Genomic DNA, 27,406 nt, shown 5'->3' on the forward strand with positions numbered 1-27,406 from the left:
AGAGGCCATGATGCCCTTCTGGAGAGCTGAGCCCAGGCCCGGGGGGGGGAGGAGGAGGAAAGAATGCAAGCCCTTCCTGTTGGGGGAATCCTGTTTTCCAAGCCAGCCCAGTTCCTCTGAGCACATACAGAGTGCTGCCGGGGTGGGGTGGGGGCAAGAGCCAGCCAAGGCGCCCTCCTGCTGCCCCTGGTGCTTCCTGGCAGCTGGCTGACCGGTTAATCCGCCCGGCCTTTGGAGCCTGGCTGCCCTTCAGACCTCGGCTGCCCCCCGTCTCACTGCTTCCAAAGTTAGACTCGGGATTACGACGATGACAAAGGACGCGTCATAAGACGCAGGGCGCTTTCTTCTAGGCTGAAAGGCAGCAGCCGGCCGGTTCCTTGCTCTTCCCGGCCTGCCCACGGGGTCGTGGTGCCCCCTGCGCCCCCATCCAGGCCAAGGGGATGCACCCAGCCTTGGCCGGGGGCCCCTCCTGCTGCCCTCGGTGAGATTTGGGGGGTGGCATGTGGGGGCAGCCGAAAGAGGCCCTGCTGGGCTCCCTCCAGAGGCTCAGGGCCTTCTGGAGCGAGAATGGGCTGCTGACCCTCTCAGTCCTCTCCGTGGTGACCGGCTGCCTGGTGGGCTTCCTCCTCCGCTTGCTGGAACTCTCCCATCTGGTAGGTTTGGGGGAGGGCTGGGGGGCAGAGCTGGGCACCTGCACAAGAGCGGAGGCTGGCACCGCGCCCCTGGCTTGGGCTCCCTGGGCCCTCGATGCCAGCCTGCCTCGTCCTGCCAACAGAAGCAACGATTTGCCCTCTGAGCTCGTTCTCTTGCAGACGTTTCGTGACCCAGCGAGGGAACATCATCAGTGCTGGAAGGAAGGGGGGGCTGCAGGGAGGAGGAGGAGGAGGAGGAAGGTCCTGGGTGCTCTCTGAGATTTGGTGTGGCTTTCTGGCAGACGTCGCCCTACCAAATGCACTGATGACGTTCACTAGTTTGGCAATGCGACGTCTGCCAGAAAGCTACCAAGCTCAGAGAGCACCCAGGACCCCATCGTCTTCCGGCCTTCCTTCTCCCTTCCTTTCTCCTCCCTTCCTTCTAGCACTGATGACGTCCCCTAGTTGGGTCCTGAAACGTCTGCAAGAAAGAAACCAAGCTCGGAGGGCACCTGGGACCCCACCGTTTTATTCTGAACCAGATCAAGGGATTGGATCCTCAATTCACAGCCGAACCAGGGGCCTCCCCCACTTCTCAGCAGAAGGGCCCCCCCCTCGCCTGCCTCCGCCCCCCTCTCCCTGCAGCCGCTCCACCCCTCCCATCTCCAGGCACTGGGGGCAAGCCTCCAGGCTGCCCTTGGGTGGTCTCAAAGTGGGGCAGAAGGGCCCAGGGGCTCAAAAGAAGGTACCAGGCAGGCAACAGCGCCCCCAGGAGCAGGGCAGGAAAAAGACTTTCCCAGGCAAGCGAAGCTGCAGGGCAGGGAAAGGGGCCCCCCCACCCCGGCCGTTCCCCACTGGACTCCTCTCTTGGCCTTCCGAGGAGTCACCCAGGACCCCTTCTTTCCCGACAGGCCGCCTCCCAGCAGGGGCTCCCCTCTCCGGCCCATTGGCCTGCGGGCCCCTGTGCCCCCACAATGCCCAGGCCACTCAGGGGCCGGGCCTCCCCCTGCAGCCCCACTTCTCCCTACGATCCCGGCTGGCTTGGCAACCCATCCCCCCCCCTCTGGGGTTTTCCTCCCGACGACGGCTTCATGGTTGGCGACTCAGGCTGGGTCAAATGGGGGCGTGGGAGCCAACTTAGCCTCTGCCAGTTTTCCAAGCCTCTGGTCTTCCCTTTGAATGGAAAGAGCTTCATCTGAAGGGGCCCTCCCTCCCAGAGACCCCTCCCCAGAAAGGGCTGCTACAGAATAGGATAGGAATAGAATGGAACGGAACAGAACAGAATAGAATATAGAATGGAATGGAATAGAATATAGATAAGATTAGATTAGATTAGATATTGGAATGAAGGGTAGAGTAGAATAGGAATAGAATAGAATAGAATAGAATAGAATAGAATAAGGAATGGAATGGAGTGGAATGGAATTACAGAATAGAATAGAATAGAAAATAGAATGGAATAGAGAATAGAATAGAATAGAATAGAATAGAATAGAATAGAATAGAATAGAATAGAATAGAATAGAAAATAGATTAGATTAGATATTGGAATGAAGGGTAGAGTAGAATAGGAATAGAATAGAGAATAGAATTCTTTATTGGCCAAGTGTGATTGGATACACAAGGAATTTGTCTTGGTGCAAATGTTCTCAGTGTACATAAGATAAAAATCATCATTATTAGGTTACTAATAAGCAATCAAATCATACATAGGTTGCTAATAAGCAAAACATACTAGGAAAACAACATAATATAAATTGTACAGATACAAACCTGGTTATAGTCATAAGTGGGAGGAGATAGGCAATAGGAAGGATGAGAAGGAGGGATTCTGGGAGTTGAAGTCCACCAGTCTTAAAAGTGGCCCAGGTTGGAACTCCATCCCTGGGACCTCGAAACAGCCACTGTTTGGATGCCTGGATGCTCAACTCTTATCTTGCCTCAGTGATGAGCCCAGCAAATGGCACTATCCAAATTTTTAAATTCCGGATGGAATTACCAAAAGTGACGGGCTGTTTGAACATCATTTGCTTGGAGGGGGGGAGAACCAGCCCCATTCGCTCTTAAGGCTTGGCAGGGCTGGGGTGGGCAGCAAGGTCAGCCAAACGGCCAGCTGCAACTGTGCAGGCTCCATCCCTCTGGCCAGCTAGGCCACCTCCGGACACGGCTCTTTCGAAAGGCCTCGAGACCCGTGTCCAAAAGGAGGGAAGGGGAAGGGGAAGGGCAGAGGGGCATGGAGGGGGTGACGGATAACCAGTTGCATGCTGGGCACCTGTTTTATCTGATTTAATCGATTTGTTTATGAAGTTTATAACGCCAGCACTGGCTGCATTGCAACGGTCAGTGCTGGCAGCAAACCCAGGAAAAATGCCCCCCCCCCCCCAGTAATACGGATGGTAGGACATTTGTTCTGAATTTGGCTGGATAGAGACAGCAGATCCTGTGTGGGAATCTTCCTTCTCCATTCAAGAGGAAGAGCCGGTGGGACACCACGGGAAAACCCACCCACCCGTCTCAGATCAAAGCTGGTCGGGGGCTTTGGGCCAGCAGCTCTCTCAGCCCAGCCCACCTCACAGGGCTGTTGTTGTGGGGGAAAGAGGAGGAGGAAGAAGGAGGATTGGGTATGTCTGTGGAGGCTCTCATTCCTCCAGAATCGACGAGGGAAGTCCCCAAAATGCTTTTATTGTAAAGGCAAATGGACTTTCTGGTTTCTCCTGGAAGAGGTTTCACTTCTCATCCCAGAAGCTTCTTTAGTTCTCAGGAATGAACATGAAGAAACTTCTGGGATGAGAAGCAAAACCTCTTCAAGGAAAAACCAGAAAACCCATTTGCCTTTACAATAAAAGCTCCTTTGGGACGAGGGTTGGGTTTGTTCGCCTATTCTCCTTATAAAGATGTTATCCCATCTTTTTTTTAAACAAGAATAAAGATGGGATGGATTTTTAAAAAAAATTCTAAAACCAGGCCCAGCTGTGGCAAAGGGGCAAGGAATGCCAGTCAGAAAATGGCAAAAAAGGGATAAATTCCCTGCAAGATGGATAAGCCCCCCCACCACTTACCCGTTCTTTGCAGGCCTCCGTGGGGCCACCTTTCCTTTACCTGCACAAAATGCCCAGATTTCTTAGTTTAGCCCCTGATACGGACCCAGACCCTGGTTAGGTTGTGATTTGATGTCCTGTGGTTGGTGAACTCCCTAACATGGGTAAATCCAGGGCCATTGTGTGCATGGAGCTGGTGGGGGGGTACGTGTGTATGGGGGGTCTCTGCAATGGAGGGGTGCATCACCCCAAGATCTCGTCCCAGCATTTGGAGTAATCTCGTGGGCGCAGGGCACACCGGACCCCCTGCTTAGGATAGCTTTTCCAACTGCATCCTTCTGGAAAACAGACGTGGCTCAGCTCAGCATCTGGGCCGGGGGGGGGGGAGAAATCCTTCTGACTGTTTACCCAAAGGGGGCGGGGGGGGGCAGACTCAGGTATGGAGGAAAGTTGGCGTGTGCCCAGGAAATGACAGCCTCCATGCCCATGGCTAAAGGATGGAGCTGCTTTAAAACAAAGTTACTGAAGGAAATTGGGGCCGGTGGGCTCTGGTGGGAGGGGGCAGCCTGGGCAGCCCCCCCACCCCACGTGGGTCCTTGGAAATGTGCTTGATTGCTCCCCCCCCCTTCCCGAAGTTGCTGAGAAAGTTTTGGGCCGCAGCTGCCTCTTTCGCTCCCCTGTTTACTTTCCACCTGCAGGAGAAGCAATATTTCTCCTTCCCCGGAGAACTCCTGATGAGGATGCTGAAGATGCTAATTTTGCCGCTCATCACCTCCAGGTGAGTGCGGCAGACGCCGTGTGTCCCCCACCCCCGGGGGCAGGGCAGGTGTGCGGGAGGCAGATCAAAGAGGCTCCTGGGGGGATTGTGTCGCCCGCCCAGCTGGCGGGAATAATTGCTACCTGGCGGTGGAAGAATGAGCAAACTCTGCTTGGCAGCTGAGGCCACAAGTCACGCCAGCCAGCCAGCCACCCTCTTCCCCCCCGCCCCCTCCAAGCAAAACTTTTGAATTGCAGGGCTGTGAAGTTTCTCCTGGCACAGCTGGTCCTGTTTTCGTGCTGCAGCTATAATCTTGTGGGAAAGATGGAAAGTAAACTTGGTCAGACTTTGATCTGACAGCGGGCATCCGGAGGGCACTGGGCCAAGGGCAGGACAAACTCTTTGGAGCCAAAGCTGCTGGCATAAGACTATTGTTGACCCCTGGTCTCTTGGGGGGGGGTGCAGTTAAGGTCCTGGAGCTGGCAGCCTTCGTCTCAGTGCAGTGCTTCTCAAGCTTGGCAGCTTCATGACTTCAACTAGAAAACTTCAACTAACTTCTACAGTAGACTTCTAGACTTCAACTAACTTCAACTAACCTACATACTTCTAGAAAACTTCAACTAACTCCTGCATAGACTTCTAGAAAACTTCGACTACATAGACATACCACTCTCCAGCCAGCTCTGGGAGTTCTGGGAGTTGAAGTCCGCAAGTCTTAAAGTGGCCAAGTTTGGGGACCTCTGGTTTAGCCAGTCATCGGTCAGGCCTGGGTTGGTTCCCTCTGTCTTCTGGCCCTCTGGCAGAGACCCTGAGGTCCACCAACCAGGAACTTCGCTCCTTTGCAATGTTTGAAGACAACCCAAGCCTTTTTTAAGGTTATTTTTTAACCCTGCCTTTTATTATTTTTATAAATAATTAAAGGTGGCCAGCATACCTAATATTCCTTCCTCCCATTTTCCCCATAACAACAACCCTGCGAAGAGGGCTGAAGTGAGAGAGAGGGACTGCCCCCAAATCAGCCATGCAGCTTTCATGCCCAAGGCGGAACTAGAACTCCCAGTTTCTGGCATGGTGCCTTCACCACTCGACCAAACTGCCTCTCTTTGCCCCCAACCCCAGTTTGCCTCCGGGCTGTGCAATCTCCTCCTGGGTGCAGAGCCCCCTCCCACCCGCCCCTTCAGCCCCAGACAGAAGGAGGCTGGTTTCCCTTCCGAAGGCCCATCGGCTTTGGCCCAGCGCGGCTCCCAGAGGTCAGCCAAGGCCTGCTCCCGCCACCCCACGTGCGGGGCCCCCATGTGCAGCAGCTCTGGGCAAGAGAGTCCTCGATTAGCCTCGCTCCCCCTCCCCCCAGGAGATCAGCCTGGCCTCCGGAGATTAGATCCCCTGACGGAAGGAGGCCGGTCGCCTGAGGTAACCAGGATCAGGTCTCACCCCATCTATGCTTCAGAGATTTGGAGTGGGTGGGCTTCCCTCTGGGGGAGACCTGGGAGCCTGGGCTTTGTCTGCACGGGGAGGGGAGCCACCCTCAACATTTCGTTTATTTATTCCCATTTCAGTTGTCTCCCCCCCCGCACCCGAGACCCTTCCTATTCCCTCTCCCCTGTTCAGCACAAAGGCACCGTTAGTTTTATAGAGTTGGAAGGTATCTTGGAGGTCTTCTAGTCCAACCCCATGTCTAAGAAGGAGGCCTATATAGCAGGGCTCTCCAACCTTGGCCCCTTTAAGACTGGTGGACTTCAACTCCCAGAATTCCTCAGGCACCAGTCTTAAAGGAGACAAGGTTGGAGACCCCTGCCCTAGACCATTTCAGACAAATGCCCCTCCCGTCCCTTCCTAAAAACCTCTGGGTGACCCATAGATAGCCTTTGGGAAGCCCCCAGGAGGAGATAGAGGCAGGTTTCTCCCCCCCGCCAACTGTCTGCAGGGCACGACCAGAAAGCTCGAGAGCCGGATTGTGACCGTTGCAGCCGCCATCTTGCCTTCTTTTTTAACCTCAGTCTGCTGACAACCCAACCCCTTAGCACATAGAGAGAGAGACGACCCTCAGGCCAGCAGGCCTTGCCTCCCCTCCCCTCGTCCCCCTGCAAGTGTCAACTAAAAAAAGATACTCCTTTGGTCTTTTTAGCTGCCAGCAGAAAGGGAGTGAGGGGGAAAGCAGTGCATTCCTCAAATGCTTCAGATAATCGCTTTGGCAGCCGAGGCTGTTGGCGCGCAAGATTATTACTGGAGAGCCCGATTGATGACTCTTGGCTATGGATGTGTCCCATTGGAGAATATACATCCAGGGGGTGGGGGAAGACCAGGGTCAAGGGGGAAATGACTGACGTATTTTAGTATCGGGTGCACCCAGCTAACGCCAGCATGGCCACTTCTAATAAATCAATTGTTTTTACTCTGGGAGATGCGGCTAGGGACTTATTATTTGAAGGGGGTGGGTTTGTTGGAGCGCTGAGAGCCAGCCTCTGCCCGTCTGTCTCTGCCCCCTGCAGCCTGATGTCTGGCTTGGCCACCATGGACTCCCAGATCTGCGGGAAGATGGGCCTCCTGACCATCACCTACTACCTCTGGACCACCTTCATGGCCGTCACCACGGGCATCGTGCTGGTCATCATCATCCACCCAGGCGCCGCTGCCCAGAAGGAGGAGCACTTGGTGGGCAAAGTGGTGCTCAGCTCAGCCGACGCCCTGCTGGACCTCATCAGGTAGCCACGCCCGGCCGACCTCCTTTGGCCCTGGGCGGGCAAGTGGGTTCAAGGCAGCTCTCCTTCAGGTTTAGACAGAGATTACCTGTCAGTGCCCAAGGGGCATCCTGCAGGGAGGGCAGCGGTCGGCTAAGGCCGTGGCTTGACCCGGCCGAAGGATTTGCCCCTGGTGCAGAGACTGCCTGGCTGTGAACGCTGGAGGCCTTTGGTGGCCGAAGAGAACATGCCCTCCCTTCACACAACAGCTCCGGTTGGCTAAATGCTCGTCACATGATTTAAAAAGTCAAGGTTTCCCCTCATTGGGGGGGGCGAGATGAAGGACAGAAGGTGAAGACCCCAAGCAGAGGGAAAGGGTGAAGGGTCTTCCATTCATAAGGGCTGAGAAAATGGGTTGAGGCTTCCGTGGCTGGGTGGGGGGGGGGGGCAATGGGGGTCTTCTCCTGGGACCAAGATTTTGATTTAATCCCAAGGCGGGAGGCTCTCTGTTGAGATCCAACCAGGGATGGTATCCAGCCGGTTTGCACTGGTTCGAGTGAACCAGATGTTAATTTTACATCCAGTTTGGCGAACCAATCGTTCCAATGACTGGCTGGCCCCACCCTCCCCTCCCCTCCCCTCCGAGGAGTCCCCTTGTGGCCTGTTCTGGGGGCCCTCCACAGCCCGTTTTCACTCCCAGGATGGTGCAGGAGGCCGACTAGGCCACGCCCACCATGGCCACGCCCACTGTGCCACCGGGCAGAAACCACCCACCCCCCGAAACAAAGAGGCCTGGCCCTATGGTCAAATAGCAGTCAGGAGCCGTTCAAATGAGTATAAAAATGTATTGCAAGCTTAACCTCTCTGCAAGAATCTGGCCAACTCCCAGTCAAGGGAAACGAGCGGGAGATAAGACTAGAATGAATTCAAGGTAGGCTGGACTGAGATCTCTTGTGTGCATGAAGAGACTGGAGACTGATGACGCGTTTGATTCTTCCTCCCTCCTTCCTCTTTCTGTTGTATTCTGCAGAAATATGTTCCCTTCCAACCTGGTGGAGGCTTCCTTCCAGCAGGTGAGCTCCTGGCCCAGGCCGGCCTCTCTCCACTCCGGGGGCTCCGCTGCTACTTCCTTAGTCTTTGGGGGAGGGGATACTGTGACCTGGACTCCACCCCAGTCCCTGAATTTGAGTAACCCCTTTTGGGCTGGTTTGAGTTTCCCGCCACAAAAAGAGTCAGACGCACCAGGGAGGAGCCAATCGCCTATAGAATTGTGGATCGAAGGGGGCCCTAGGGGTCATCTAGACCATCACCACCCTCAGTGTGCCTCTTTCTCACAGGTGCCTCCATCAGAATATGTTTGATACGATATGTTTGAACATAATGAGGGGAGCCCAACATTCCCTCCCTCCCTCCCCTCCTCCTCCCTCTCTCTCTTCTTTCTCTATCATTGGCCCTGATAAAAGGCTGGTGCAAAAATTAGCGTGGAGGGCAAGGGAGGGAGGAGGAGGGGGCACCCTGGACCCTTTGGGCCATACCTGATGGCCTAAGCCTGCAAGCCTCAGAGAAGATTCCCACCCTGCAAATTCCCAGCCCATCTTCCCGCTTGCTTTGCCTTCCAGTATCGGAGTGTTCTTGTCCCCGTGGTGAAATCCCCCGGGATCCCGAAGAAGGCCAGCTCGTCTTTCAGCTTCATTTACTTGGTGCCTGATCCCGGGAACCCAGAGATCCAGCGTCCTGTCCTGCTGGAGATCACTCCCTCCCCGGAAATGATCTACGAGGCCCTCCCTGGGAGCAACAACGAAATGAACGTCTTGGGCATCGTCCTCTTCTCGGCCACGGTCGGTACGTGATCACTGCTGGGGCAGGGCAGCCCGTCCCCCCGTCTCTGGGGTCCCTTGGGGTGAGAATGAGGGCTGCCCCCTTCTTTTATCCCCCTCCCCCAAAAGAGGGACCGCGAGCGCCGTCTCTTGATACTAAATACAAGAGACTCCCCAAGAGTCCGTGAATTCAACGTACATCGGTTAATATATAAGATGAGATGTCGGTCTCCTCCACCCCCAGGTGAAGCAACCTCCAAGCTGGTGGGGATTATGGGTGCTGAAGTCCCTGTCATCCCTGTCCCAGCTTGGGCATTTAGGAAAGAAAGACTATTTGTCTTCCGTTTGTAGAGAAAGGGGATGCTTTCCCCAAGGCCAAGTGGTTTCATCACGAGCAAAGCCAGATCTGAATATTCCCGCGTAAACCCAGAAATTTTCCCTTCTCCCAGGTCCTCCCCTCTTGGTCACCTGGCCCGTGTCCAGTAGTATGCAAATCGGGTGTTTTGGTAACAGTCTTAAAGTTTGGTGCCCCTTTAGTGGGTCCCCAAGATGCTTTTTTCAGGGGGCAACAGGATTTCCTTGTTTTTGCTTGAAGACGTTTCACTTCTTTGTTTTTCTTTTGAAGACATTTAGCTTCTCCTCCAAGAAGCTTCTTCAGCTCTGACTGGATGGTGGGGAAGGGAAGGATTTGTATCCCTTGCAGACAAAGTTGGCCCTTTGCATCCTTTCAAAGGGTCGTTGAGGCCACTTGGAGTTGTTTTTTAATCTCTGTCCTCAGGGTCACCTGAGTGGTGCAAATGGGGGCGGAGCCTTCTTGGAGCTGCTGAAATGACCCTCCCTCCACAGAGGGAGGAGGGATACAATATCCTCTACCTCCAGTCTACAACCGGGTCCTTTCAGCAGTTCCAAGAAGGCTCCGCCCCCATTTGCACCATTCAGGTGATCCTGAGGCTATAGAGAAACCTCCAAGTGGCCTCAACGACTCTCTAAAAAGGATGCAAATGACCAACTTTGTCTGCCAAGAGTATCAACCCCTCCCTTCCCCACCATCCAGTCAGAGCTGAAGAAGCTTCTTAGAGGAGAAGCGAAACCTCTTCCAAGAAAAAAAAAACACGAATGTCCAGTCGCCTCCTGGAAAAAGTGCCTTTGGGACAACCAGGAGCTGGGATGAGGGAGAATCTCCACAGACACTCTTTGGTGGGGGTTTGCTGCCCCTCGTACCCTTGGTCTCCAATGGGCACCCAGTCTGGCTCCTGTCATTCCCCCTCCCTGATCCGCTCCCCCTCGCCCCCTTTTTATGGCAGGATGCCACCAAAGCGAACGGGGTTGGGGATCGTGGCGCATCTGCCGGTGCAACCCTTCTGGAGTCCAGTGGGCTTGGCAGGGAGGTTGACGTGCCCAAGGAAGGTCATTTTCAAGTCACCTCCCAGTTCTGTCCTGCGTGGCTGGCTCTTCCCGTGTGGGAGCTCAACAATGGAGGGAGGGGCCCCTTGGGTGGCCTTTAACTCTGCTAGGCTTCGCGATGTTTTTGTCGCTGTGGGGTGGACAGCAGTAGCGGGTTCCCACCTTGTTCGCTCCTGGTTCGGTGGGTGATCGCATGTGCGTGCGCCTGCCCCTAATGCACCGATCAGCTGAGAGGATGAAGAAATGAAAAGCTAGGCGTGACCCTCCCACCTACCCATTGTGCTTCTTGCCAGGATTCCGGCAGTTACTCCAATTAAATCATGAGCCTCAAGCCACGCTCCCAAAACTGAAAAGGATTTATTAGAAGCTAACATTCCGGCATTAGCCTGGGCACAGCCAACTTTGAGATACGTGATTCACTGTCACCCTTGACCCTGCTTTCCCCCTCCACCCACCCCCCCGGGTGTACCATCCAATGAAACACGTCCATAGCCAAGAGTCATCAATCGTGCTCTCCAATTAGATTTTTGCAAGGCAAAAGCTTCGGTCATCTAATCGGTCTTTGAAGAAAATATGAATGGAAGGTACTTTGATTCCACACTGCCGCCTGCTCTTTGAAACTCCCCCCTCTTTTCTGTTGTCAACTATAGAACGTGTATACAAAATGTTTTATGAGGTGACACTTGTCGCTTCTTTTATCCTCTCAGCTGATCATTGGAGGAACCAGTTCAGTGGGTTTTTTTTTACTACTGGTTCAGCCGAACTGGTAGTGATTTTCACTACTGGTTTGGCCAAACCAGGCTGAACCGGTAGCATACTACCACTGGTGGGTGGGAATTGCCCTCCCTCCTTCTCTCCCTTCCCGTCTGGTTTTTGTCTTCTCCGTTGAGCCACAGCTGGGGGCTCCCCAGGAATGAATGGGGGTCCCCTGTCACGAGGACCTGACCCTGCTTCTCCTTCCAGGCCTCCTCCTGGGGAAGATGGGGGAGCGTGGGGCTCCCCTGGTCAATGTGTGCCAGTGCCTGAACGAGGCCGTGATGAAGATCGTGGCCATGGCGACGTGGTAAGTCCGAGCGCCCCAGGCCAAGACTGGCAGCCAGCTCGAGGGCCCGCCCTGCCGGCCTTTCCAGTCTCCCCCAGTCGTGTTAGGGGTGACAGCCCTGCAGCTGAAAGTGGGGGAAAGGGGTCTCGGGCAGCCTCTTTCATGGGGGGAGGGGGCTACAAGATCCGCCTGTGGAAGCTGTGCACAATGCCAATCCTGAGTGGAGAGGAGGAGGAGGAGGAGGAGGAAGAGAGGAGATGAAAAGAAGGAGGAGAGGGAGGGTGAGAGGAGGAGAAGAAGGAGGAAGAAAAGAAGAACCAAGAGGAGGAGGAGGAAGGAAGGAAAAGGAAGAGAGAGAGGGAGGGAAGGAGGTGAGAGGAGGAGAAGAAGGAGGAAGAAAAGAAGAAGCAAGAGGAGGAGGGGGGAAGGAAAAGGAGGAGGAGAGAGGGAGGGAAGGAGGTGAGGAGGAAAAGAAGGAGGAGGAGGAGGAGGAGGGAGAGGAGAGGAGAGGAGGAAAGATGGGGATAGGGAGGAGAGGAGGGAAGGGAAGGGAGGAGGAGGAGGAGAAAGTGGAGAAGAAGGTCATCATGGCTCTTGGTCGGGACTGCTGGTGGGGCCAAGGAGCCCACGGAGCAGTCTGGATAGTCAGAAGGAATGTCCGGGTGGGGTGGGGGGGCAAATCCTTTGCAGACCCTCCCAAGAAAAGGTGGGGGGGATCAGCCCTTGTCCTGGGGGGTCCCAGGTTGGCCACTGTGGAGAAGATGGAGCTGCTCTGAGGTCTCTCGCTGGCCGTCCGGAGCCTCTGGCAACCTCAGGGGCACCTGCCTGCCTGCCTCTCCCTCCACCCAGCCCCTTGTCGAGATCCGCCCTCTGCTCCCACCCACCCTTGTCCAGTGGAGGGGGTGGGAGGAACCTCCGGGGTCTGATCCTGCCGCCTCCTGTGTAGGTACTTCCCTTTCGGCATCGTCTTCTTGATCGCCGGGAAGATCCTGGAGATGGAGAACCCAGCACTGACGGGGAAGAAGCTGGGCCTCTACGCCATGACGGTGGTGACCGGGCTGGCCATCCACGCCCTTTGCTTCCTGCCCCTCCTCTTCCTCCTCCTGACCCGGAAGAACCCCTTCCCCTTCATCCGGGGGATCCTCCAAGCCCTGCTCATCGCCCTGGCCACCTCGTCCAGGTAGGGACCCCCGCAGGGACCGCCAGCCCGGGGGGGGGGGCTGTGGGTGGGGCCTCTTTTGACTTCCGCTTCCCATGGGGCACAGCGGGCAGGATGCCCATTTGAAGGACCCACCGGCCTGGGAAGGCTCTGACGTCTCCAAGGGCCGCCAATGGAGAGACCCGGCATGACTACTCAACTCATCCCGATCCCCACAGGTGCTTCTTCAAGAGGCCGATGGACTTCTTTCTTTTTTCTTTTGAAGACGTTTCGCTTCTCCTCCAAGAAGCTTCTTCAGCTCTGACCGGATGGTGGGGAAGGGAAGGGATTGATACCCCTTGCAGACAAAGCTGGTCATTTGCATCCTTTTTGTGAGTCATTGAGGCCGCTTGGAGGTCTTTATCTGTGTCCTCAGGGTCGCCTCAGTAGTGCAAATGGTCCCTGCATTTTTTTTCTTGGATTTCCAGAATAATTAAAGACTACAAGAACCATTTGCACTACTCAGGTGACCCTGAGGACACAGACAAACCTCCAAGTGGCCTCAATGACTGGCTAAAAGGATGCAAATGACCAGCTGCCTGCAAGGAGTATCAATCCTTCCATTCCCCACCATCCAGTCAGAGCTAAAGAAGCTTCTTGGAGGAGAAGTGAAACGTCTTCAAGGAAAAACAAAGGAAGTCCAGTTGCCTCTTGAAAAAAGCCCCTTTGGGACACCCCTGGGATGGAGGACGGAGAGTCTCCACAGACCTCCATCCCCGTGTCAATCATTCAAGGAAGCTCCCCCGTCCAGAGGCAGTTTACCTGTCAAAGCCAGATCCTGAGGACCAATGGGAAGGGAGCAGCTTTCCTGGGAATATCTCAGCAACACGTCAAGAGGAGGAGGAAGCAAGTTGGGTCCCACTGGTCTCCTCCAGCGGAGTTGGAAGGGGCCTTGGAGGTCTTCTAGTCCAGCCCCTGCTCAAGCAACAGACCCTCTACCCTTCCAGACAGGTAGCCATCCAGTCTCTTCTTAGAAACCTCCAGTGATGGAGCAGCCACAACTTCTGGAGGGAAGCAGTTCCACTGGTTAATTGTTCTCCTGGTTAGGAAGACTCTCCATCATCCAGGCCAGGGTTGCCCCCAAAGGTGCTTCTTCAGGAGGCAGCTGGACTGTCTTTTTCTTTTGAAGAGGTTTCGCTTCTCACCCGAGAAGCTTCTTCAGCTCTGACTGGATGGTGGGACTGATTTCTGTTCCTTGCAGACAAAGCTGGTCATTTGCATCCTTTTAGAGCCGAGGTCTCCCAACTTGGCAAGGTTAAGACTCGTGGACTTCAACCCCCAGAATTCTCCAGCCAAGTTGGGAGTTGAAGTCCACGAGTCTTAAAGTTGCCAAGTTTGGAGACCTCCGTTTTAAAGTCCTTGAGGCTGCTTGGAGGTTTTTATCTGTGCCTTCAGGGTCACCTGAGACATGCAAATGGTTCCTGTAGTCTGCAATTTTCTCTCTCTCTCTCTCTGGGAATCCCTTCCTCCTCCCACACCATTCAAAGGGGGTTCGTCCCAAATTATATAGCTAAAAGTCTGTAGAGATTCTCAGTCATCCATGTCCCAGTTGTCCCAAAGGAGGCAACTGGACTTTCTTGTTTTTTCCTTGTCAGGAAGTTTCTCCTGAGTTAACAGATAACAGACAATCCGAGTTGGAAGGGACCTTGTAGGTCATCTAGTCCAACCCCACACCCAAGCAGGAGACCCTACACCATTTCTGACAGATGGCAGTCCAGTCTCTTCTTGAAAGCCTCCAGGGATGAAGCTCCCACAACTTCCAAGGGAAACTTCTCTTCCATGGGTTGATTGTTCTCACTGTCAGAAAGTTTCTCCTTGTTTCCAGGTTGAATCTCTCCTTGTTCAGTTTCCATCCATTATTCTTTGTCTGGCCTTTGGGGGCTTTGGAGAATAGCTTGACCCCCCTCCTCCTCTCTGGGGCAGCCCCTCCTCAAATACTGGAAGGCTGCTCTCCTGTCTCCCCGGTCCTTCTCTTCCCGAGACTAGCCAGGCCCAGTTCCTGCAGCCGTTCATCGTATGTTTCAGCTTCCAGCCCCCTCATCATCCTGGTTGCTCTTTTCTGCACTTTTTCTAGAGTCTCAACCTCTTTTTTATAATGTGGTGAATAAAACTGGATGCACTACTCTAGGTGTGGTCTTACTAAGGCTTTATAGAGTGGCTCCTATTTAGCTGGTTGTCCACTAAGACTCCAAGATCCCTCTCCCAGTTCCTGCTATTGAGCCTGGTTTCACCCAGTCTAGATGTGTCCTTTTGGTTGTTCTTGCCTAAGTGTAGGACTTTACTTTTCTCTACATTGATTTTCATTTTGTTAGATAAGGCCCAGTGTCCTAGTCTGTCAAGATCCCTCTGGATCTTGAGCCTGTCTTCTTGGGAGTTAGCTATTCCTGCCAGCTTAGTATCATCTGCAAATTTGGTAACTTCCCCTTCTATACCCTCATCTAAGTCATTAATGAAGATATTGAGGAGTCCTGGGCCTAAGACGGAACCTTGTGGCACCTCACTGCTTCCTTCCTTCCGTGTAGACTTAGACCCATTAAGGGCTACTCGTTGAGCACGGTTTGCCAGCCAGTTGCGAGTCCATCTGGTGGTGGTGCTATCTATTCCACTTTTTTCTAGCTTACTAAGAAGTAGGTTGTGGTCTACTTTGTCGAATGCCTTGCTAAAATCTAAAGATATTATGTCCACAGTATTTTTCTAGTCTACTAACTTAGTCACTGTGTTGAAGAATGAAATAAGATTGGTTTGCTTCTCTCCTTGATTAGTTTCCACCCGTTGCTTCTTGTCCTGCTCTCAGGTGCTTTGGAGAATAGCTTGGCCCCCCTTGTCAGCCTTCCAGCAACCCTCCACTCTGACCAATAACTCAGACATCTTCTCAAAAGTTTATTTAGATAGTAAACTGGCACATCTGAGGAATCCCGAATCTGAAAGTTCCGGGTTTCCTTGCACTAAGTAAAAACTACAAATCCTTTCCCTGCACCCATCATTGCATCACATGCCCCAATCACCATCTGCCTCAACTTGAGACATCCCCTCACTTCTTCACAACACAACCTGACCTTGAATCAGAAAAAGAATTTATGTCTAACCACATCCGCTCCAAGAAATTCCCCCCTCCCATTTTTTCCCCAGGCTCAAAATGTGGCAGGATGGGAGCATCTGGTCTCAATATGGCTTCCAAAGCTGGTACCCCTCTTCTTAGGTACAGCCCCTCCGATACTGGAAGGCTCCCCTCATGTCACCCCTGGTCCTTCTTTTCATTAACCCCTTCCTTGCAGAGGAATTTCAAGTGGGGGGAGGACGGGAATCTTTTGGCTTTCCACATTGTGCCCATGGACTCCCCCATGGCTTATTCCCACGTCTTCTAGTCACCCGAACACCGTAGGAAGCACCAGGGTGTTTTGTGTCTTGAGGACGGAGGGTGGATACGCAGAGACGTTTCCTGGGCCGCCTTCGGTCTGTGCAGTTGTGCTGATGACACGGCCTGTTCCCCTCCCTGGTTGTTCCCCTTGTGCATCCCACACCCTCTCTCTCCGTTCTGGGGGTGGGTGGGTGATGGGGCTTCCCCTAACAAGCATCCCCTTCTCTCTCTCCCAGCTCGGCCACACTGCCCATCACCCTGCGGTGTCTCCTGGAGAACAACCGGATCGACAAGAGGATCGTCCGGTTCATCCTCCCAGTCGGAGCGACCATCAACATGGACGGGACGGCACTCTATGAGGCGGTGGCTGCCATCTTCATCGCCCAGGTGAACGAGTATGACCTCGACCTGGGGCAGCTCATCACCATCAGGTAAGGACCGTCTTCTCCTGTGCCCAGCAGGCAGCTCAGCCCTTCGAGTGCTCAGACGCTGAATTTCAAAGCTGACCGGCGTCCCCCCTTGAAAACTCCTCCTCCTAAAGAAAAAGAAAAAAAACATATACAGGAGTTAATACATTGTCCTTAACCCCCTCTCCCCGCCCCACGAGGACCCTTCGGTTTGTGGGGGAAATCCTCATGGAATTGGTTAACCAATTGATCAGCATGAACATCCCAACTCTTTACCCAACTAGCATCTGAGAGGGGATATCCTGTCCATAAGACCAAATATAGCAATCGGCCATGATGTAATTTAGAATCGAGAATTTTTTGAATCTCATCATGTGTTTCCCCCTATACCGTTAATGGTTTAGTGGGAGCGATTGGCAGTGGTCTTATCATTGATGCAGTAGCTGGTTTTAGTAAACTACAATGGAACACAGGTTGAATTTTCCCCAATAGTCGAGGAAGACTTAATTGGACAGTGGCCGGATTGATTATTTTTGAAATTGGAAACGGACCCAAGAATGTTGGACCCAGCTTCTTATTGGGCAGTTTCAACCTAAGATACTTGGTCGACAAATATACTTTGTCCCCTACTTTAAAAGGCGGTTGAAGGGATCTACGTTTATCCGCCTGTTTTTTATAATTTTTTGCAGCTTCGTTCAAAGCTTTTTTTGTATCTTCCCACCCTTTCTTTAATGAGTTCATCCATTCTGTTAGGAACATGGATGTGGGAGGTTGTCTAGGTAACTCTGGCATCGGGACAAAATCCATTCCAGTGTTGATTTGGAATGGAGTCAATCCTGTGCTGCTATGTACTGCATTATTGTAAGCAACCTCCGCAAAAGGTAATAACTCAGCCCAATTTTCTTGTTGATAATTTACATAGCATCTAATGTATTGTTCAATCATGGCGTTAGCCCTCTCCACTGCTCCGTTACAAGCAGGATGGAAAGCTGAGGATAACCCTTGGGAGGAACCAATGGATTTCAGAAATTCCCTCCAAAATTTTGCAGTAAATTGTACCTCTCTGTCTGATATTACTCTATGAGGAACTCCCTGTAGTCTATAGATATGTTTCACAAACAGCCTTGCCAGTTTTATTGCAGATGGAAGTCCTTTGCAGGCTATAAAATGGGCCTGTTTAGAGAATAAGTCAATTATAGTCCAAATGATCGTATTCCCTTCACTCTTAGGTAGTTCAACAATAAAGTCCATTGTGATTTTTTTCCCAAGGTTGGGTTGGTTCAGCGACTTGTTGCAGGAGGCCAGGGGGTTTTCCAGTTCTGTGTTTCATTGTGGCACAAATTGAACAAATTTTTACATAGTCCTTGACATCAGATTTCATTTTTGGCCACCAGAACTGTCTTCTCAGTAAATGTAGGGTTTTTAGGAATCCGAAGTGGCCTCCCAACCATGAGTGGTGGCTATGCTTTAGTACCAGTAGTCTTAGGGTTGTAGGTACATAAAGCTTAGTCCCTTTCCAAGCTAGTCCATCATTCATTGTCAACTCGGTTTGATGGTCCAGGAACCAAGGATCGGTCAATAGGGCCGTTTTCAATTCCGCAGTCAGCTTATCTTCCAGGCGTTTGGGGTTGCAGTTAGCTTGGGTTCGAGTGGTCACTTGGCCTGCCGATTGAGCATCTGAAATTAAGGCTTGTACTATTTCCTCTCGGTGGCTGTCAAACTGAGGTTTTCTGGACAGAGCGTCCGCCACTACGTTTTTCCCTCCGGGGATATATTTAATGTTGAAATTGAATCACTTGAAATATTGGGCCCAGCGGACTTGTTTGGGCAATAATCTCCTAGGGGTCTTTAGAGCCTCAAGGTTCTCATGATCAGTCCATAACTCAAAGGCCTCTGGCACCCCTTCTAGAAAATGCCTCCAAGTCAACAAAGCTCATCGTAGGTGAATGCTTCTTTCTCCCAGACTGCCCACCTTCACTCTGTGTCTGTCAGCTTTTTGGACACATAAGCGCATGGCATCAGTCGGCCTTGAGAGTCTTTTTGCAGTAAAATGGCTGCCACCACTACATCACTTGCATCCGTTTGGAAAATAAAAGGCTTGATCGTGTCTGGATGTTGGAGGATGGGCTCAGCTGCGAAGAGGCATTTTAAGGTCTCGAAAGCTTTCTGACAGTCCATAGTCCAAGCCAGGGGTTGACTTGGCTTTGGTTTGGTGGGTGACAGGCCCGTTTTTAATAGCTCTGTCAACAGGAGGGCAACTTCAGCAAAGGACGGAATGAATTGTCTATAGACGTTGGCAAACCCCAAGAAACTTTAAAATTGTTTTCGGGTTCTGGGGGGTTGCCAGTCCAGCACTGCTTTCACCTTTCTGGGGTCCATTTCAATCCCCAGGTTGGATATTCGCTAGCCTAAGTAGTCCAGCGACTCTGTGGAATTTGCATTTTGAGAGTTTCACATATAATTTGGCAGCTAGAAGTTTTTCTAGAACCTTTCGGACCAATTGAACATCTTCTTCCATGGTTTCACTGAAGATAAGGATGTCACCAGGTACACGAGGACCCCTGGTAAAGGTGCAGGTGTAGCACCTCATTGATGAGCTGCATGAACACTGCAGGAGCCCCCTGAAGTCCGAAAGGCATGACTTTGAATTGGAAGCTACCCAGAGGGCAGTTATAAGCAGTTTTCCACTCATCTCTCTCTTTGATGCGGACCCGGTAGTAAGTTTCCCTGAGATCTAGCTTGGTGAATACTTTGCCCTTCGACAGGTGGTTCAATAAGTCCTTCATAAGAGGGAGAGGATACATGTTTTTGACGCATATGGCGTTCATGCCTCTAAAGTCAACACACAATCTCAACCCGCCATCTTTCTCCTTGAACAACACGGGGGCAGCTAATCTTAATTTGGCAGGCTCAATAAAACCTCGTTCCAAATTGCTGTCGATGTATTTCCTTAATTCAGTTATTTCAGCAGGCATCATGGAATACATCTGTGGTTTTGGTAATTTCGCCCCCGGCTCTAATTCTATGGCGCAATTAGTGTCTCAATGGGGAGGTAAGATATTACACTCTTCTTCACTGAATGCTTCAGCCAAGTCTTTGTATTGGTCAGGTACCTGGGGATTATCTGGGAGAAGGTGGGATGCCATGGATGCTGGCTCAGGCTCTGGGTTCAAGCTGACTAGTGGCTTTGTAGTGGGTGGAAGTGGGGGCAATGGGCCCAGTCCAGTGAGGATTTTTCTGAGTCCATCCTCCCATTTGATCATTGGGGCCCATTTGTCTAACCAAGCAAGTCCCAGTATGATTGATTCTGACATCTTGGGGCCCACTATGAAGCGTATGAGTTCACGGTGGGGCCCTAATTCCATCTTGATCAATTCTGTCATTTGAGTGGCTGCCCCCCCCCCCAAAAAAATTAAGGTTCCATCCACTTACTCAAATCTGATTGGGCATTTTAGCGGGTTAGTCTTTATGCCCAATTGCTCAACGATAGGGAGTCCGATAAGACATCTAGAACACCCAGTATCAATGATGGCTTCTAACTCCCCGGCCTCCCCCATGTTTGGTACCACTAATTTGACCTTAACTATAAAAGGTATGATGGGATCACTCACCATTGGGTCATCTTCTCAGGTCGGGTTCTCGGGGACGTGGTGTTGGTCTGGTGGCCCGTTGCTCCCATCTGCACAGAGGGGGCTTTCCCAGCTGTGTTTGGTGAACCCGCCCCTGCCCGGAGGTCTTGCTTGATTCTTCCCACCCTTAACAGCTGTATTAGGCTTCGACTGTGGAGCTTGTGGTACAGGAGCAAGGGCCAGACAGTCTGCTGCCCTATGACTGGCTTGGCCATATCGGTAACATTTAAGCACCCTGGTGAGTCAGATACAAGCAGTTTTGGCTGGTCCAGTCGGCAGTCCCCTCGCCACAATTCTCTTAGTTGGGGCTGCCGGAAGGGGTTTCCTGTGTGGGTTGATGCTGCAATCTAAGCTGAACAATGTGACATACCACGATTGTAAGGTCTCTGGGATTCCCCTAATTTCACAGGCCTTCTTTACTACTGGATCAATGGCTTTTTTAAAAATAGTGTAAATTCTTTCAGGCCAATCCCTGAGGTGGCTTGCAACCCTTCTAAAGTCCCAAATGGATTCTGACAAGGGTCGCTTACCCTGCCTCATTTCCATTAACCTCTCTTCATTCTTTGCTACCCTGTCTGGATTTTCAAATCTGAGTCTTAATAATTGAATAAATCTGTTCACATTGTGTAATTCAGGGGCTTGTTCATTGTGTAGTTGGGCCACCCAGTCTGAAACATCCCCTTCATTCATCCCATTTGTTATGGCCATAACATGCTCTGTGGCGAATTGATCTCCAAATTGTTCTATATGGGATTGGATTTGAGTGAGGAAATAATTGAAATGGTCATGGTGGCTATCGAATATGGCCCCAAAGGGTATTTGTTCTGGCCTGGGTCGTGGTTGCGGAGGTGGCACATGCCAGGCCCCTGCAGGTTGTACCGGAATGGAAGGAACAGGCCGGGTGGTGTACATAGGCTGGGTAGGTCCCCTGAATCCTGGCTGGGTGGTGCCTCTCTGGAATAGGGGTCCCTGTGGCCTCGCTGTCAGTTGGGGCTGCAATTGTGGTTGCCAGGAGGAAGATGGGGGTGGCCTGGTTCCCTGGTCGGGTGGAGGGGAAGTGGCTGCTGTCTGCTGTCTGGGCAACCCCCCTTCAGACCAGGGTTGTGTTGGTGCTGGCTGCCATTGGCACTGAATCCACCCCTGGCCTGGATAAAATCCCCACCCTGGAGGGATACTCTCTGCAGGGGGCAAAATTTCTGGAAAATGAGGGGATTGCCTGGGGGGCTGCAACATACCTCTGTCAGTTGATGCTTCTTTCTGGCCTCCTCCAACTGGCATCTGTATAGTCTCCTCGTCCCTCACGATACTTGGGTAAGTGAACATGGGTGGTCTCAAGCTTCCACCCGTCCAAACAGACTGTGAGACCAAGCCTGTCACCTTTGAATTCTGGAACTGTTGATGTAAATCTGCCCTTGATGGACTCCCAGGATAAATCTTGGGGTTGTCTTCTTGAGAGAATTCCGACCCCAATTGTCTCTCTTCCCTCCAATTTGGCAGAATAGCCATATGCCTGGGGCTAGAGAAAGATTTCTCTTCAGACACCTGGGTTACATTTGGGTTATAACAACTTCTTGAGTTGAAACGCTTCGGTATAGCTCCCAAAACTCTCCTACTGCCATCCTGAAAGCATCCATCATCCACTCCAAACAAGGGCTGGCAGGTTCAATTAATGCTCCGGAGGGAGGGCCCCCACAAGCTCCCCTCTGCACATCTCCAACTTCGGCTGATTGTTGATCTTTTTCCATCTCTGGGAAAAGAACTCCAGGGCATCAGCCAAGCCCCCTTCAAAAAATAAAAGATGACTTTGGGAAATAAATGTAAGGCATCCAGAAAGCATCTGTGATATCAATCATTCTGAGACATTTTCTCTCCAATTGATTTATTTAGAAACAGATCTGGCATGTCAAAGGCAATTTCCCAAAGTGAAAATTTTTCGCGCGTTACACAGAATCCACCTTCTCTCCTCCCTTCTCTCCTCCCACTTCTACACTTTATAAATCACGAGAACCAATTAACTGCCACTGGAATGTCTTAATACGACATACAGAATAACCTTGAACTTTTCAACTCCTCCAACTCCCTTAAAAAAAATGTGGCAGCTGAATTTCAAAGCTGACACTCTGCTGAACGAACCTTCTCATTGGTGACAGGAAGGGCATCCAGCCATGAAACACTCTGCTAGCTCCACTCAGTTGCTCAGGCTCCGCCCCGCAAGGGATCATGGGGTCATTAAAAGAAGAAGAAGATGATGATGATATTTGGGGTAATTTTACATGTGTTTCGGTCAGCTGCGACTTGCTCAACAAGCATTGTTTGGCAAGGTCCCCATGGCTTCCCCGCCCCCTGCTTCTCTCTGTCCCCACAGCATCACAGCCACGGCCGCCAGCATCGGTGCCGCTGGGATTCCCCAATCGGGCCTTGTCACCATGGTCATCGTGCTCACCTCCGTCGGCCTCCCCACCGAAGACATCACACTGATCATCGCCATTGACTGGGCCCTGTGAGTCTCTCCCCCCCCACCCATCCCCTAGCAAGCGACTCTCGGTGTGTGCCTGCCATTTCTGCCCTTTTTGGGGGGTCGAACGTGTTAAGAGCAGAGCTGTGAGCTGCTCCAAGAGCAGATTGGCATCAATTAATCAAGATATCCCGCGGGGCAGGTGCTGAACCAGGGAGGGGGGAATCAATCCAGCCCCTTCCTGGAGCGTCTGCCCTGGCTAGAAAAAGAGCATTCATGGGAATCGAGCCTTTGGGGAGGGAGGGGTGCAAAGCTTGGGATCCGGTCTTTGACGCGCACGCTGGAAGCCCCCAAAGTCCAGCCTGGTGGGAACCAGCATTGACGCCTCTTGGAGGACACCCCAAGTAGATGTCTACAGAGTTTCTCCGTCATCCGGGTCATGGCTGTCCCAAAAGTGCTTTTTTCAAGAGGCAGCTGGACTTTCTGTTTTTTTTCTTTTCTCCCTTTCAAGAGGTTTTGCTTCTCATCTTAGAAGCTTCTTCATCTCTGACTGGATTGAGGAGAATGGAAGGATTTATACTCCTTGCAGACAAAGCTGGTCATTTGCATCCTTTTAGTGAGTCATTGAGGCCACTTGGAGGTTTATCTGTGAGGATCACCTTGGAACTGCTGAAAGGACCCTGTTGTAGACCGGAGATAGATGATGTCCTCAGCGGTTCCTAGAAGGCTCCACCCCCATTTGCACCACTCAGGTGACCCTGAGGACACAGGCAAACCACCAAGTGGCCTCAATGACTCTCTGAAAGGATGCAAATGACCAGCTTGGTCTGCAAGGAGTATAAATCCTTCCCTTCCCCACCATCCGGTCAGAGCTGAAGAAGCTTCTTGGAGGAGAAGCGAAACGTCTTCAAAAGAAAAACCAGAAAGTCCAGTTGCTTCTTGAAAAAAAAAGCCCCTTTGGGACCCCGACCAGATGTGGAAACTCCAGCTGTTCCTTTGAGGACTTCTTCCAAAGGGGGCACTTTGCCTCCTGGGATCCCCTGTGAGGGAGGGGGGATCCCCAGTTGATTCCTCTGCGCTTCCCTCCCCAGGGACCGGTTACGCACCATGACCAACGTCCTGGGCGACGCATTGGCCGCCGGGATCATAGCTCACATCTTCCGGAAGGATTTCGCTCCAAAGGTAAGCCCAGAAAAGGGTTGGAGCCACAGCTCCAGGAGCACCGAGGGAGACTGCTGGCTTTATTCTCTTTCTCCTTCCTCTCCCCCCACAAAGGAGCCCGTGAATGAGCAGCTGGTCTGGGCAGAGGCCGCCTCCCCCCATCCTCCGGAGCCCGGGGCGCGAGAGATGGAGGAGGCCCTGGCTGGACAGAACGGTCACTGCATCTGCGAGGTGTGAAGGCCATGGTCCCCACCACCGGTGACATCCAGGGGGCTGTTGGGTCCCTATGACTCTCCAGGACCCCACACACACAAGAGCCCCCGAGAAGGAAGAGCAAGGACCCATCCCCTCTGACTCTGCTCAGCCCCCTCCTCTCCCGAAATCCCTTTAGGTGAAGCCTGGATCAGCTCCCCCTCAAAGAGATGCCTCGGAGGTTGCTGGGACTTTCTGAAAAATGAATATTGCATTTGGGGCCCATTTGGATTGTCGGCAGCTCCTTTTTGTCAATTCTGCTTTTTTGATAATGAAAGCAAAAACTTTTCACCGGCTTTCTTAGTCCTTAACCCTTCGAACAGACCGGCTGTTGTGGCCCGCTGGCCGCTGGCAGAGCCGGCAGAAGAGCCAGACAATAGTGAGGAGGTTGGGGAGAAACCCAGGCCAGTCCTGGAGGCCGAGGAGGGCTCAGACGAGGGCTCTGCATCAGAGGCAGAGGTGGGGCCAGGACAGGCTGGCAGTCAGCATCTGCCTTTGGGCTCAGACAGCAGTGAGGCGGGGGAGCTTCTGGAGCCGGTTCCCAGCCTGCACATGCACAGAGCTGCCAAAAGAAAGGCACAATTAAGAACCCAGGGTCGACATGGGAGTAAGGCCACAGGTGGATGATGAATGGCCCCTCCCATAGGGATTAAAAGAGGAGCAAAGGGGGAGGGGGCTTTTGCAGGAAACAACTGGCTCCCTCGCTCGTTCCAGCCTTGTGAAGATTTGTGTCTGTGTAACCCAGCCCTTCCCTGTCAGCACTGAGTGTGGAACTGTTTACTGGGCAGCATCCCAGGATTGATAAAGGTCTGAGCTCATTAGTCTACCTCCTCAAGTCTGTTTGCCTGACTGGGAATGAAATAAATTCACATTAATGTCATAAAAGAGGTTTTTGCCAGGACTCAGAATTGACTTATTGCTTTTTGGGGAGGCCGAGCACAAAACACCAGCCAGGTTTCTGGTTCTAAAAACTAAGCAGTGCCTTTTCTAAGCAGGGGAGGAGACGACACAAAAGAAAATGTATCTTTGCCAGCAGGCCACCGGGGAGGGGGAGCTTGCCAAGGGCTTCCCACAAGTATCCAGCCTGTCCTTGATGGCACAAGCCTGCACAACACGCACACAGAAACACACACAGAATCGGCAGAGTGTCTGAGTTGTGAATCCACGGAGGACAATCCATCAGTGGAACAACTTGCCTTCAGAAGTTGTGATTGCTCCATCTCTGGGACAGGGCAGTCGCTTGCCTGGAATGATATAGGGTCTCCTGCCTGAGCAGGGGGTAGACTAGAAGACCTCCAAGGCCCCTTCCAAATCTGTTCTCCTCTATTCTGAGTCCCTGTGGAAAGGGGCAGCAAGGAGAGGCAGGAGGGGCTCAGCAGGACAGACAGTCCTGGCTGAGCTCATGCTGAGAGATTCTCAGGGGTGGGTGGGAGGAGTGGGGAGCCCCTGAGGCCCAGCAGAGCGGGGTTGTGGGGCTGATGCTTCTCAGTCTTAATGGGACACGTCCACCCTGCCACGAAAGCAGGAATGTTCTCAACTGCTGCAGGTATTTTATGCACCAATTCACATCCGTGGCTGATTAAAAAAAAAATGTAGCTGAGCACAACCAATATGGCTGACTTCCAGAAGAGACGCCTCCCTCTGCAGTTCTCACCTTTGCAGGTGAGCCCAGGATCTCTTCTGGCCCCAAGCAGGAACTTCACAAAGAGACCTCCCATCCCATAACTCTGTGAAGCCATCTGCTCAATTCAGAAGCATCTTTGCTCCGTCAGGAGGAGGCCAAAGGTCCCGAAATCTCAAACGGAACTACTTCAGCTCTCATTTCCAATATTTCGAGTGAGTGGCTGAAGGATTTTCCTCTGCTGGTGCTCAGAAATGATTGCACTAAACGTTTGGCTCAACCACTTTAACATGGTTGTGTGTGATAATAATCAAAAAACTGGAGACATGTGAACAAGAGCTTTATTATGAAGCATTTGCAAAAGGGAATTCTGCTCATGGCAGAAGACATGGTTCCCAGGAGGGCTGGGGTTTATATACAGGTTCAAATATACAGTCTCTGCCCCTTTCCTGGGTTCACAATCTATCCAAGCTACGTATCTCCCTACGCCACACCCATATTATTGTGGCGGAACACCTGTTTCCTTGTCCTTGGAAACTACCCGCGTTCTCATGGCTTCTTCTTCCTGTTATGAGCATCTGTAATACAATAGAAAATTAACCAGTTCCTTTTGGGTCAGGATAACCTAGAATGCTGCCACATATCCTTATGTCTAAGATTTTAAACAGATTTGGACTTTTCTTTCTCTTTGATTGATATTACCCCAGGAGAAAGTGAGAACTCTGCCTTGGTTTGGACTGATTGATAACTTTGGGACTGTTTTATCTTTTTTGTTTTTCTTTTGAATATTCTGGTTGTTGTAAGAAGAAGGAGAAAAGAAAAGAAAAAGATTTATAATGGCTCTTTCTGTTGAGGAACTAAGAAATGAATTGTGGAAGAAGCTTTCCTTTTTCTTAGAAATGGCGCTTATTAATTATCAACAAAAATTACAACAGATGAAGACAGCAGAGGAACAAGAAAGAAGGGAAGGAGCCATCTTTAATGAATCTCAGGAATTTGATCCAGAAAAGGAAGAGAGAAAGAAAAAGAAAGAAGAAAGAGAAAGAAAACTAAAGTTGGGTTAAGATCTAAAAAACATTTAAGAAAGGGGGGAAAAATAAAGTGCACCAAAACCAATATGATGATTGTAAACAAAGGGGAAAGAAATACGACAGAAGGAAGCCGGTAAGGCAGAGGCTAGAACAGGTGGGGTAGACAGGTTTGTTGCAGGAAAAGAAAAGAAAGGGAAAAGGTGGAGAAAAGCTACAATGTTTTGAAATTAAATGGAAAAAAGGAATTTTTATGGATAATGGATAAAGTATAATAAAAAAAAAAAAAAAAAAAAAGATTTTAGAGGGACATAAGATGAGATGGTAGTGTTGCATGGTTTTAAGTTGAAAGCAGAAAATATTTACTGTTTATTTTGTTTTTTTTTTTTTTTTTTTTTTTTTTTTTTTTTTTTTTTTTTGTTGAGTGGGATTCCAAAAAGGAATGACAATCAGCTTCAACAATGATAGGAAGGATTATCGGGGTATGATCACGTCAAGGGGCAAAGGAAATGGACAAAGTACAAACTAATTTTAAACTAGGATACTCAAGAATTAAGTGTAATATTGTATGGTAAAAATAAGTTGATTTCAACTCCCAGAATAATTGTCCAGCTGGCATAGCCAATTCTGAGAGCCATTTTTATCCTGTGGTTGTTGAAGTCCTTTTGGGGAAATTGGTCTTAATTTAGAAAATGGTACCTAAGTCAGAAGAATCAATAAAATATATTTATAAGATAAATTGATAAGGGTTTGGTATCCTATGAAGGTTAAAAACAAATCTTCTGCTTTATTCCTGGGGAGAACTCTGATATGATAATGTGTGTTGTAAGAAATTAAAGTTCTTTTCCAGGACCTGGCCAGAACACAGAGAAGCAGATGGGCTCTAGGCTGGCAAAAAAAGGGGTGGACAGGAGACAAGGCTAAATCCA

General features: G+C 51.3%; 1 protein-coding gene across 1 annotated transcript; it reads left to right on the forward strand.

Annotated features, from left to right (window-relative positions):
- Positions 1 to 325: 325 nt before the first annotated feature.
- On the forward strand, positions 326 to 24,729 carry LOC113427846 (excitatory amino acid transporter 5-like). The gene is made up of 11 exons (XM_087955107.1): positions 326 to 653; positions 4,369 to 4,448; positions 6,917 to 7,129; positions 8,136 to 8,178; positions 8,725 to 8,947; positions 11,290 to 11,389; positions 12,315 to 12,548; positions 16,161 to 16,355; positions 22,326 to 22,460; positions 23,507 to 23,597; positions 23,691 to 24,729. The coding sequence occupies exons 1-11, from the start codon at positions 501 to 503 to the stop codon at positions 23,811 to 23,813; spliced, it is 1,590 nt and encodes a 529-aa protein (XP_087811233.1). The 5' UTR covers positions 326 to 500; the 3' UTR covers positions 23,814 to 24,729.
- Positions 24,730 to 27,406: the final 2,677 nt, after the last annotated feature.

The sequence above is a fragment of the Notechis scutatus genome, chromosome 1, assembly GCF_049901735.1.
Source record: "Notechis scutatus isolate UNSWTSFEM ecotype Mainland chromosome 1, rNotScu1.2, whole genome shotgun sequence".
In the NCBI taxonomy this organism is placed as follows: domain Eukaryota; kingdom Metazoa; phylum Chordata; class Lepidosauria; order Squamata; family Elapidae; genus Notechis; species Notechis scutatus.